The sequence below is a fragment of the Hyperolius riggenbachi genome, chromosome 11 (assembly GCF_040937935.1).
Source record: "Hyperolius riggenbachi isolate aHypRig1 chromosome 11, aHypRig1.pri, whole genome shotgun sequence".
In the NCBI taxonomy this organism is placed as follows: domain Eukaryota; kingdom Metazoa; phylum Chordata; class Amphibia; order Anura; family Hyperoliidae; genus Hyperolius; species Hyperolius riggenbachi.
Window position 1 is genome coordinate 194,423,829 of NC_090656.1, and position 13,758 is coordinate 194,437,586.

General features: G+C 47.4%; 1 protein-coding gene across 10 annotated transcripts in view; it reads right to left on the reverse strand.

Moving 5' to 3' along the window:
- Positions 1–13,758, reverse strand: part of LOC137538056 (protein starmaker-like) — a 131,650-nt gene that overhangs the window by 97,320 nt on the left and 20,572 nt on the right. For all 10 annotated transcript variants that reach the window (XR_011024679.1, XM_068260018.1, XM_068260020.1 and 7 more), the window contains exons 2-4: positions 13,352–13,508; positions 10,115–10,343; positions 4,347–5,877 (exon numbers count right to left, since the gene is read on the reverse strand). Coding sequence is in view for 9 of the 10 variants with exons in the window: in XM_068260018.1 (XP_068116119.1) it covers positions 4,347–5,877; positions 10,115–10,343; positions 13,352–13,508 (1,917 nt within the window). In the remaining variant the exon portion in view is untranslated. The remainder of the gene's footprint in view (positions 1–4,346; positions 5,878–10,114; positions 10,344–13,351; positions 13,509–13,758) is intronic.

Here is a 13,758-nt window from a genome sequence, read left to right on the forward strand (position 1 = left end):
GTCGTGTAAATGTAATTTCGTGTGGACCTGGCCCACAGTACAGTGCTCGGAAGAAGGCACGTCCCATCACCTCCCAAGATTGTCAGGACGTGGTTGAGTATTTAGCGACACAGAACACCTCATCTTGCTCAGCCACCAGCGCTACTACTAGCACCACTTCCGCTGCATTTGACACTTCGCAAGAATTATTTAGTGGTGGTGAAATCACTGATGCACAGCCATTGTTACAGCCAGATGAATTTTCACCAGCTCATATGTCTGCGTTACGCGACAACACTATGGATGTAACGTGTAAGGAGGATGAAGGACCTACACATTTGGATTTTTCTGAGGCAAGCGAAGCTGGGCAGGATGATTACGATGATGACGATGATAGGGATCCTCTGTATGTTCCCAATAGAGGAGATGAAGAGGGGGACAGTTCAGAGGGGGAGTCAGAGAGTAGTAGGAGGATAGAAGTTGCTGAAAGAAGCTGGGGCAGCTCTTCGTCAGAAACAGCTGGTGGCAGAGTCCGGCACCATGTATCGCCAGATTCGCCACCTATGTACAGCCAGCCAACTTGCCCTTCAGCATCAGCTGCTGAGGTGCCCACATCCCAGGGTGGCTCAGCGGTGTGGAAATTTTTTAATGTGTGTGCCTCAGATCGGACCAAAGCCATCTGTTCGCTCTGCCAACAAAAATTGAGCCGTGGAAAGGCCAACACTCACGTAGGGACAAGTGCCTTACGAAGGCACCTGCAGAAAAGGCACAAACAGCAATGGGATGGCCACCTGAGCAAAAGCAGCAGCAGCACACAAAAGCAAAGTCACCCTCCTTCTCCTCTTCCTCCTTCAGGTGCATCATCTGCTTATGCCGCTCTCTCCCTTGCACCTTCACAGGCACCCTCCTCCACTCCGCCTCTGCCCTTGAGCGGTTCCTGCTCCTCTGCCCACAGCAGCAGTCAGGTGTCCGTGAAGGAAATGTTTGAGCGGAAGAAGCCACTTTTGGCCAGTCACCCCCTTGCCCGGCGTCTGACAGCTGGCGTGGCGGAACTGTTAGCTCGCCAGCTGTTACCATACCGGCTGGTGGACTCTGAGGCCTTCCGTAAATTTGTGGCCATCGGAACACCGCAGTGGAAGATGCCAGGCCGCACTTATTTTTCCAGAAAGGCCATACCCCAACTGCACCGTGAAGTTGAGAGGCAAGTGGTGTCATCTCTTGCGAAGAGCGTTGGGTCAAGGGTACACCTGACCACGGATGCCTGGTCTGCCAAGCACGGGCAGGGCCGCTACATTACCTACACAGCCCATTGGGTGAACCTGGTGGTGAACGATGGCAAGCAGAAAGCGGCGGACCAAATTGTGACACCTCCACGGCTTGCAGGCAGGCCTCCTGCCACCTCCTCTCCTCCTGCTACATGCTCTTCGCTGTCCTCCTCCTCCTCCTTGGCTGAGTGGCAGTTCTCCTCTCCAGCTACACAGCCCCAGCTCCGCAGGGCCTATGCTGCATGCCAGGTACGACGGTGTCACGCCATCTTAGACATGGCTTGTCTCAAAGCGGAGAGTCACACTGGAGCAGCTCTCCTGGCTGCTCTTAAGAAACAGGTGGATGAGTGGCTGACCCCGCACCACCTGGAGATAGGCAACGTGGTGTGCGACAACGGCAGCAATCTGCTTGCCGCTTTGCATATGGGGAAGCTGACACACATACCCTGCATGGCACATGTCATGAATCTGGTGGTTCAAAGATTTGTGGCAAAGTACCCTGGCTTAGCGGATGTCCTGAAGCAGGCCAGGAAGTTCTGTGGGCATTTGAGGCGCTCTTACACAGCCATGGCACGATTTGCAGAAATTCAGCGTAAAAACAACATGCCGGTGAGACGCCTCATTTGCGATAGCCCCACTCGCTGGAACTCGACCCTCCTCATGTTCTCCCGCCTGCTAGAACAGAAGAAAGCCGTCACCCAGTACCTCTACAACTGGAGTAGAACGAAACAGTCTGGGAAGATGGGGATGTTCTGGCCCGACAACTGGACAATGATGAAAAATGCATGCAGGCTCATGCGGCCGTTTGAGGAGGTGACCAACCTGGTGAGCCGCAGTGAGGGCACCATCAGCGACTTAATTCCCTACGCGTACTTCTTGGAGCGTGCTGTGCGTAGAGTGGCGGATGAAGCTGCGAATGAGCGTGACCAGGAACCGTTACGGCAGGAACAGGCATGGGACCAATTTTCATCAGACCCAGCTGTTTCCTCAACACCTGCGGCAGCACAGAGGGGGGAGGAGGAGGAAGAAGAGAGGTCATGTGCAGAAGATGAGTCAGACTCAGAGGATGATGAGCAAGGTGTTTCTTTGGGGGAGGAGGAGGAGGAGGAGGGGACAGCGGCAGGAGAACAACCGCAGCAGGCGTCGCAGGGGGCTTGTGCTGCGCAACCTTCCCGTGGTATTGTTCGCGGCTGGGGGGAGGAGGTTGACTTACCTGACGTCACTGAGGAAGAGCAAGAGGAGATGGAGGGTACTGGATCCGACTTTGTGCAGATGTCGTCTTTTATGCTGTCCTGCCTGTTGAGGGACCCCCGTATAAAAAACCTCAAGGGGAATGAGCTGTACTGGGTGGCCACACTACTAGACCCTCGGTACAGGCACAAAGTGGCGGACCTGTTACCAACTCACCGGAAGGTGGAAAGGATGCAGCACATGCAGAACCAGCTGTCAACTATGCTTTACAATGCCTTTAAGGGTGATGTGACGGCACAACGCCAGCAAGGTACCACTGCCACTAATCCTCCTCCCGTGTCCACGCAGTCAAAGACAGGACGCTCCAGCGATCTCATGGTGATGTCGGACATGCGGACGTTCTTTAGTCCAACGCCTCGCCGTAGCCCTTCCGGATCCACCCTCCACCAACGCCTGGAACGGCAGGTAGCCGACTACCTGGCCTTAAGTGTGGATGTAGACACTGCTGTGAACAGCGATGAGGAACCCTTGAACTACTGGGTGCGCAGGCTTGACCTGTGGCCAGAGCTGTCCCAATTTGCCATCCAACTTCTCTCCTGCCCTGCCGCAAGCGTCCTCTCAGAAAGGACCTTCAGCGCAGCTGGAGGCATTGTCACAGAGAAGAGAAGTCGCCTAAGTCACAAAAGTGTTAAGTACCTCACCTTTATAAAAATGAATGAGGCATGGATCCCGGAGGGCTGCTGCCCGCCCCAAGACTAAGTCAGTCCCCGCACATACAGCATCTCTGCCTGCACGCCGTGTGACTGGCTGCCTGGCCTGCCCCAAGAAGACTAAGTCGCTCCCAGTCCCTCCACACAGCATGTCTGCCTGCAGGCCGCTTCACTACCTTCTCCGCCACCACCAACAGGGTCCGGGACTCCAGGCGGATTGCTGAATTTTTTAGGCCGCTGCTAGCAGCGGCCGCTGTAATAATTTTTCGGGTGCGTGTACATGACTGCCTAATTTTTCTGGCTGCACTGCGGGCAGCTGCAACAACAAAAGAAAAGGCATGAACATGCGCCCATTCCCCTTCGTGATCATTACCTTGCCGTGGTGAAGGGGCTTGCGTATCACAATGGAGCAATGACCGGCGCCTAGATGAGTGTCTCGGGGGGCACACCCACGATAATAAGGTCGTTGCCTCATTGTGGTCAGACCAAATTTGATCAGCTGGACAGTCACTGTTCTGTCATTCAGCTACATCAGCCAGGTGACTGACCATATGGGCTGTAAAGCCACCAAAACCTGCACTCTCGCCATGGTGCGCACCAGTCCAGCACGGCCGTCACTACACAAACAGCTGTTTGCGGTGCGTTACACGATGAGTTTGGTGCGTCAGTGTGAAGCAGTACCTTAATTACACTACCTGATTGATGTATACACATGCAAGATGTTTGAAAGCACTTTAGGCCTGTCATTTAACATTCAATGTGATTTCTGCCCTTAAAACGCTGCTTTGCGTCAAATCCAGATTTTTCCCGGGGACTTTTGGCATGTATCCCACTCCGCCATCCCCCCCTCCAGGTGTTAGACCCCTTGAAACATCTTTTCCATCACTTTTGTGGCCAGCATAATTAATTTTTTTTTTCAAAGTTCGCATCCCCATTGAAGTCTATTGCGGTTCGCGAACTTTAACGCGAACCGAACCTTTCGCGAAAGTTCGCGAACCCGGTTCGCGAACCGAAAATCGGAGGTTCGGCCCAACTCTAATCATGGAAAGTCACCCAAGTCTGACCCCCTTCACAGTTATGTCTGGTAAATTGGGTTTTATTTTTCATAATTTAATTTATCTTAAAAATATCCAGCAACCATTTATAATGGTGTTTTTGAATAGGACTAGTAAAGAGGTCTAGGAAATGGCTGGTACGTTACCTGGAAGAAACATCTGAGTTGACTTCTTCAGGGGAATCTCCTTGGTTTGAGGATTGCTGGTGTATATTCATATTCATCATCTCCAAATTCAGGTCACGACCTTCATGGCCATAGAAGTCAGAATCTTCTTCTGAGCTGTTTAATTCATCACTTACATCCGTATCCTCACCATCCGACCTCTTGTCCTCAAGTCTAACAGCATCATTAGGAGGGTCTTCTTCACTAACTGTGCCACTTTCTGATCCAGCATTCAACTTGCTTTTATCTCCCCTTTTTTTAGCTAACTTATTTTCTTTATTAGCCTCAGCATTGATTTTTTCTTCGTTGCTACCTCCACATACTCCTTCAGCCTTACTAATTAAATGATTAGCTTGATCATCTTCTGTACTTGTTTCACCTACTTCAGAAATGCTGTCTTGTCCGTCACCTTCTTCATTAGTGTTGACCTTCCCCTGTGTGTTTCTCCTCTTTGCTATGACAACACCAATCACTTCATGACTTGAACTCTCTGCTCCACTCACCCCTTCACCCTCTCTCTCATCATCGCTGCTACCTACTTCTATTTCTCGAAGAAGCATTTCTGAGAATCTTTCTCTTTCAATGTCATCTGTCTCTCTGTCCTCTGTAATTTTGATTTCTGCACAATTTGGCTGAGTGATCTCCATATTTTTCCCTTCACCCTCCCTTTCTTGCATTTCAAAATCGCTGACCTCTGATTCTGACATGTCTGAATTCAACAATTCTTCCACTTTACCTTTCTTCACAACCAAAGAAGCATCTTCATATGAGGTTGAATCCTGCAATGTCATTGTTTTGTATAGTTTTTGAGCCTTCTGCTGTTGTCCTTTTCCACAATCTGAATGTATACTGCTACTTGTATCATCCTTTTTCTTCAAAGACAAACCTAATGAGATACCTGGATTTTCTTGGCCAGATTCATGTTCGGAAGCTCTGCATTTACCAGATTTGTCATCTTCCCCATCTTCTGAGTCCTTGGAAATCATACTAGCTTCTTCATCAGACTTTCTGAACTCTTCCGAAGACTTTTTGAGAACAGTGACCAAAAATCCCAAGCCTCCCTCTTTTCCATGTTCATTAAGGTCAACTTCTGGACATGCTAGTTTTTGGTCTGGTTGAACTATTGTTTCTTCACTTACATTTTTATCTCCTGAAGTTCCATTTGTCTTTTCATGGTCAGATTGATAATGCATTGGATAATTTTGAATAATTTCCATTATTCCTGTTAATGCTTGAGGAATATTACCAGACCTCAAGCTTATTGGTGTTTCATGATTTTCCACTTTAGGTTGAGCAATGTATCCAAGTTCCTTAGTGGAAGTATACTTTCCCATGTTCTGCTCTACTGCTGCTTTAAATAGAGTTTCTTTATCCCGGAGTTTAATGTGCATGTTCTTTCTTGCGTGGTCATCCCGGGCAGGAGGTGACACTGATGAAAGATATGCCCTGGAGGTGGAGACTGGTGATGTTTGAGTATACGCAGCAACACAGCTGGGTCGATCAGCCTGATGGACTATAGGATAATAAACAAAAGGCAAAACAAATGTTGTAATTCTACACGTAGTTAGACTATATATAGAATTTATATATGTTTGTGTGTATCTTGGTTCAGAAATGTAAATTAAAGTGACCCCAAAGTGAAAATAAACGTATAAGATAATGAATTGCATGTGTAGTACGGTTGATGAATAGAACATTAGTAGTATAGAGAAGAGTCTCATATTTTTATTTTCAGTTTTATAGCTTTATTTTTACCATTGCATCAGACTTTCACAGTTAGGGCCTGTACACACTGAAAATCGCAAGCGCAAACACAATGCGATGCGATTGCGTTTTTTAATCAAATTTCTATTTAAGGCTATGCCTTCATTGCAGCCAGATCTGCCCACACGATGGATGCCGTTTCGAACAGATACACCGATCTTTGTCAAGTGCTATCACTGTCGTGTGGGCAGATTTGGCTGCAATGAAGGCAATGCCTATCTCTGGATGATATCTTCAGCCATTTATATGCAGCTATGAGTTTTAAATACTCTGGAGCCTTAATTACATCCTCAAGGCCATCGGATGTTTTTGGCTGTTTTTTTGTTCACGGTTGTTCATGTGAATAAAATCCTGTTTTTTTTTATGATACAGCCTGTGCTAGTCAATACTTCTTTTTGACATTAAGGACTAACTCGCCTTATTTTGACTACAGCGAAGCCCAAGTCGCAATATATGGGACTTTTTAGCGTTTTAGTGAATTGGAAAAGTGTTTATGACATTTGACTGGACTAATTCATCTGTATGACCTGCAGTTTGAAGTAGCTGTCATCAGAGTGTTTAATTTTTAGACTATATATTATTTCATATACCTGATATACCAAAAAATTGGCACGTTATCCTTGAACTCCCATTACCTTGAGACTTTGTTATATTGAGCGCAGAGTTGAACCAGCTTAGTCTGGTACTGGAAGTTTATTATTTCTTTTTGGACTTTATCAAGTCTGTGCTAGCCACACGGACTAGACCTGGCACGACCAACAAGGCAAGACAGGTGGGCTGTCTGAGAAGTACAACATACTTGCGATTTTTTTGCGCTTGTGACTCGCTTGCGATTTTGCTGAGGCTATCCTTTCCTGGTTTCCTGATTGTTTAACTAAAAACGTAATGAAAATCGCATGCATTGCGTTTTTTAAAATGCAGTGCTTAAAAAGCACAGCAGTCTCTGCGATTGTGTTTTTCAAAAACAAACGCATCGCACCAGTGTGTACAGGTCATCACAATTTTCATGATTTTTCAGAAGACCTTGGGATTCAAAAAGCTGAAGCTGAAAAATAGCTGAAGTAATGACGCTTTGAATTCTCCCGTAATAAAACCTTATCATTTATCTTCTATATGACATATAACAGGCTTTTAGCTTTTATTTGCTTTTGAGGAGACCAGACTGAATTTGAAAAGCTGTTCAACAAGCTCTTTTGCAAAGATAACAACTGTAGCTTTCTAAACCTTGCTGTACTGGAAATCAGAAAGACTTCATACAATTTCTTAGAAGGGCTAGTTCCATATGTGTAAATGTTCATCTCACCTTGGCCCACATGCAATTCACTTTTTTACCTGAGTTTTCTCCAAGTTAACATTTTCACACCTTGTCATAAAATCCCTTTTAAGCCACCAGCAAGACAGAAAATACTCAAAATAATTTTGATAACTTTTTTTTTTACTTTTTGGTACTTTTTAGATTACAGAATGCTGAAAAGTTATTTTGCAAAGAAGTTGAAACATTTTCTCCGAGGAGAAAACTCAGGTGAAAAAGTTAATTGAATTTGGGCTCTTGTCACATATCACTTTAGGTATGCTTTAAAACATGATGGCCCATATGCAATTAACTTTTTATCCTGAGTTTTCTCCTAAGTGACATTTTCAAACATGTCATTAAAGAGAACCTGTAACAAAAAAAACGCCCCCTGGGGGGTACTCACCTCGGTAGGGGGAAGCTTCAGAGTCCCAATGAGGCTTCCCCCTCCGCTGTAGCTGCAGGCAGTCCAGCGCTGGATCCCCCGAAGTGTCCCGAAATTCCCGCTCGACAAGGCTGACAAGCGCTGATTATTTACCTCTCCTGGCTCCAGCGGGGGCGCTGTTGCGGCTTTCCGCACGGAGATGGGCGAAAATAGCCAACCTCCGTCGGGTCCGCTCTACTGGGCAGTAGAGCGGACCCGACAGCGATCGACTATTTCCGCCTATCTCCGAGGCGGAGAGCCAAGCCTGCGCTGGAGCCAAGGAGGTAAATAATTACATCGCCGCCGCTCCAGGAGAATTTTCGCCGGCGCCGTGGGGCCGAGGAAGACGGAGGAAGCCTCAATAGAATCCGGAGGCTTCCCCCACCTCCCCCCAGGGGAGGTTTTTCTCGATACAGGTTTTCTTTAAAATGCCCTTTAAATCACCAGCGAGCAAGAAAATACTTAAAATAGTTTTGATAGTACTTTTCCTACGAGTTTTTGCTACTTTTTAATTGCACAGTTAAAGTGAAAAGTTATTCTGAATAGAAGATGAAAAGTTATCTCCTAGGAGAAAACTCAAGAGAAAAAGTGAACTGCATATGGGCTGATGGGTCTGAATTAGAGAGGAGACCCACAAGAGGCTAAGGGCTCGTTTCCACTTGTGCGGCGTGCGTCTCGCAGACGCACGCCGCACTGAGCGAGTGGGCGGGATCGCAGGCGAATCCCATGAGCCGTGCCATGCACGGCTATGGGATTCGCAGCCTCGGCAGCGAAAACTGCGGGGTATTCCGGGCGAATCGCTCCCGCGAGCGATTCCGCAGCGGCGCCGTCATCCCCTATGGCAGAGTTTCCCCGTGCGAATCATGTGCGGGGAAACTCTTCAGAATCGGCGGCGAAATCGCCGTAGTGGAAACGGGCCCTAAGAGGCTAATTAAAATCTCCCTAGCAGAGTGTGTAGCAGCTGTCCCATAACTAATTAGTGTAGGCAGACAACTGAGTCAAATGGTATAAAGGACCTTGCTTGGAGGAGGGAGGGAGGGTGGATCCTCCAGCAGTGATGTGTACTTCACTCAATCAGGTGTGCCTTCAGGTATTAGAGCTCTTGAAACATGTTTTCTATCATTTTTCTAGCCAGTAGAATTTTTTAAAATTTTCAAAGTTCGCCTCCCCATTGAAGTCTATTGCGGTTTGTGAACTTTTTCGCGAACCGAACCTTTCGGTTCGCAACATCTCTAGTCTGAATCAATTCAGTTTTTCACCTAAGTTTTCTCCCATATGATATTTTCACATCTTATCAATAAAATTCCTTTTAAGATACCAGCAAGCAAGAAAATACCCAGATTAATTTTGACAGTACTTTTCACCTACTTTTTGGTACTTTTTTTAATTGCAGAGTGCTGAAAAGTTATTTTAAACAGAAGATAAAAAATATCTCCTAGGAGGAAAACGCCGGAGCTGTGGCGAGGGCACAGGATGGCTGCCACGGGCTGGAGGAAGCCCCAGGTAAGTGGATCTTTTTTTTTTTTTAAATGCTTGGATCTCTCCTTTAATAAAAAGAGATTTACATTAAATATATGTTGCATAAGAGGGTTTTTTAATTCAAGATGAACAATACTGGTTTATCTTCCTAAACAAGATCACCAGATTTACGCATGCAATAACATGTTGCGTTTCCACCACAGCTGTTTTTTCACCCCTCTGCTCTGCAGTAATACAAACATCAGGTTGGCTTGTCGTAGTCATGTGACCTGAATGAATGGTTGGCGGTCATCAGGTACACAGGTACCCTTTATAAAGGGTACCTGAAGTGACATGTAGCATTATGCAATAGACATGTGTATGTACAGTGCCAATGCTACATAGAATTCCTCTATGTTCCTTGTTTTATTTTTATATTCACTGTAAGGGTTAAGAATTCAGTTCTCTAAATGATACACATGCACTGATTCTGATTTTTAAAATTGAGTAGCCTGTTCTGTTCTATGGAAATTGGGCAACAAAAAGATGAACATCCAGGGCAATAGTAATAGTTTATGTCAAGTTATTTATTGACCCGGCATGATGGATCATGAGTCTGCACTCTGCAGGCACTAATGCTGGATTTTAAACCCAGACAATCAACGATTGCCTCAGGTGATAAAAATCAAATGCATCTTCATAGCCAGTAGTACCCACACATACCATAACTGACTGTTTGTTTTTACATATAACCATACAAACTCTTGAGATGACATCCAATAGAATCACAGAACCTCTGCAGTGTCAGTTTACCTTGTTGTACTCTGCAGTGATGATTTGTACACAGACCAGGCCGGGCAGGGGCTTGGTTCACATGACCCATGGATGCTGAGATGTGGCCGGGATCATAAGCGCCACATGCTTCAGGAACATAATAAAATTGCATAGCGTAACTGCGATCCACTGTGGTTGCCGCATTATTATGTGCATCAAGTTGTGAAGGTGCTGATATAAAGGTGTGCAGCTGCTTCTTGTAGTTCTCCTACAGAAGAAAACTTAAAATAGATTAACAAGAAAGAGATTAGAAACTCAAAAACCTATCTGCTGAAATGCAAAACCACTGCCATCTACTGTATATCTCTTATGCCGGGCATACACGGCACAATTTATGCTCCGGATTGAGCCAGCGGCTCGATGCCGGTGCATCCCCGCTCGTCCGCGCGGATCCATTGCCGCTCGTCCCCGCCGGCGCTTCCTTATCACCGCTCGATTCCCTGCCGTTGTCTGCCAGCAGCAATCGAGCGGGCGCGGGTCGAGCGGCATGATCGGGCCAGCTGAATATTATCAGCTGGTCGATACATGGTACAGAAACGTACCGTGTATCCCCAGCATAACACAGAAAACTAACAGTATATCATAATCTGATATAGCTGCAGTTTAATGGGCATGGGATATTGAGGTCCTGGCTGCACAAATTCTGCAAAAACACACATGGAAAGGCGATGCCAACTTACCTAGCAGCAACTGCAAACCTTCCTAGAACTAAATGCATTTATGGTGGTGAGTGCTTTCTCTGGTGGTGAGGGCACTAGGAGGGCTGCCCACTCTACCCGCTGAGGTGTAGCGTCCAGACTCACCTGTGTTTGGGGCTCCTTTTACACTTGCCTTGCAAACCTGCGTTGTGTTACTGTTTTACCGAAGGGTAACGCAACGGCAATGCAAGGTAATGGGGCCTAGCATACTTATTGCGTTTCGTCACGTTGCACAGAAAGTTACCAATTGGCCACCGAGCTGCCGCAAAGTGAACAGTGCGTTACTGTCCAACCTCTGCAGCGAGGCAGCGGCCTCAGAAGTAATGATAGTCAATGGGCGACACAGATAATATAATTACAGTGGCTCAACAATATGGGCTGCAGCCCCTGCACCGTGGGGGGAGGGCGGGGCCGGGGCCCCTCTTGGGCCAGCTAAGGGCCGTTTTGGGGGGCAGGAGGGGTTGCAGCATAAGGAGAGAGCATGGGCACACATTGGTGGGGAGGGGGGACAGTCCCCCTCTCTCACCTCGGGCTCTCCCCTCAGCGCACCCCTCAGCATCAATCAGCGGCAGCAGGAGGCGGGCAGGAACACATACCTTTGTGCGTTCCACCACCAGAGGTTCCTCTCTCTAAGTGTCTGACGCTACTTCCTAATTAAACATGAGGTACTTTGAGATTGGACCTCCGCAGTGGATGGAGGTATGTGTTCCTGCCCACTCTGCTGCCACTGAGAGATGCTGGAGAGGAGAGCCCCCCTCACCGCTGATGTGTGGCCATGCTCTCTCCTCATGCTGCGACCCCTCCGCCCCTCCAAAACGTCCCTAAGCGGGCCCGGGGGGGGGGAGTGTGCTTCATCCAAATTTTTGCAGGGGGCCCGGGGAATTCCATTTACGCCCCTGTGTAAATATGTAGGCAACGGTGTGGCGCACACGTGCCAACTGACATGAATATAATGGGGAAACCCAGGAATCCCAGTGACATACGTCCTGTCCAGCAGTGGGTATGTCACTGGGTGAGGGGCGGCGACGGGCTTGCGTGGGGGAAAGGTTGATGGCGCTATGCATATGACCCTGTCGGTGTACTCACTCTGCCGCAGGGTCATATGAATGACGTTTTCTGCATTGCGATGTGAAAGGGGGTAGAGCAACTCTCCGCAATGCTATGGCCAGGTGTAAAACTGGCCTGAAGCTTTAAACATTGTATGGGTAATGCAACTCTCAGGTCACATTAGGATTGGGGCCTGGAGGCTGGCCGCCCCTGCTGACACATTACAATGTGAAAGCATAGGGGAGACAGTGTATACGGTTCAGCCCATGCATACATCGGTACTGCAGATTCGGACACATACAGTGTCTTTCAATAGGCTGACTGGCTGTGCTCTGCAGACTAGATTAATTGCAGGTGCTGCTGGATGAGTTAGCATTGCCTTTCCATGTGTTTTTGCATTTAATTCGGGTAGTAGTGGTGCTTTCTCTGGTGGTGAGGGCACTAGTAGGGCTGCCCATTCTCCCCCCAGAAGCATAGCAAGTAGTCGGGACCCCCAACCGCACTATGTATATGAAGTGCACTATGCATTTGAAGTGCATAGCATGCACTTGAAATGCATAGCACAATCGAATACCAGAGCATGTAATGCGCTCAATGAAATAAAGCCCCACTCAATGCATGAATGGCATTTGTACCAGCAAAATTGCCATGCGCTGTCTGCGTACGGAAGTTTTACTGTAAACCAGTAAATCGACCTCATTGAGTGGTCACAAGAAAGTTGGCAGTCTTGAAATGTCTTATTCCATTCATGTTAAGTTCCTCTTTAACCACTTGAGGACCGCAGTTTTAAACCCCCCTAAAGATCAGGCCATTTTTAAAGAAATAGGCCACTGCAGCTGGCAGGGCTGCACAACTCAGCACACAAGTGATTCCCCCCCCCCCTTTTTCTCCCCACCAACAGAGCTTTCTGTTGGTGGCGTCTGATCACCCCCAGCTTTGTTTATTTATTTGTTATAAATATTGATTTTATTATTTTCTTAATAAATGTACCTCATTTCTTTATTAATTATTTCCCTAGCCCTCCCTGCCCCCGCCAGCCAATCAGCGCGATCGGCTGTGATAGGCTTCAGCCTATCACAGCAGATCACTTTTGTGCCACCAGAGGGGACAACCGAGTGACACGGTTGTCCCCTGTACAGCGCTGCCTTAGATCGCAATGCTGTACCGAGTAAATAGACGGCGGTCTCGCTGTCTAAGTCTCCTAGCAGCGATCGCCGCTGGGAGACTGAAGGCAGAGGGGAGCTCCGCCATCAGAGCGGGGATGGGCGCACAGTGGCACGCGCGATCCCCTGCAAACTCTGCCCCATGGATCTTGCGCCAATCGGCGGGCTGCTGTGGCCTCCACGCCCATTGGCGTGGAGCAGTCGTAAAATGGTTAAAAAGAAACAAGCAAACAAACAAACACACAAAAGCCCCCTTTGATATCTCTAGTGAACACAAGTACGAGTATAACAGTAAAAGAGAAAGAAACCTGCTTTCTCCTGAAGCTGTCAGTCCTTGCAGTTAGAAGAGACAGTTCTTCCTCAAGCCGTCTGAAATCTCTCAGTAATTCCTGATTCCGTGTGTGGGCATCACGTTGCCTCTGGCAGGTAAGCTCTAGCTGAATCTGCAGACGTATCTCTTTCTCCCTGTACAAGAAAATCAAAATCAAAAAGGTAATCAAGCCTTGTTTGCTCTGCCCAATTATTAGTAACACACTACTATGCTATACTGGGAGGGGGGTAGCGCCCCAATGTGAGTGTAAGAAGACAATGTTGGTGTTGATAAGAAACAATCTTACATTAATATGGAGGTTTAAGAGTAAATTTATTGGACATCAATACGAATGACACGTTTCTTGGGAATCACCCGCTTCCTCAGGTTAATAACACAGGCCCA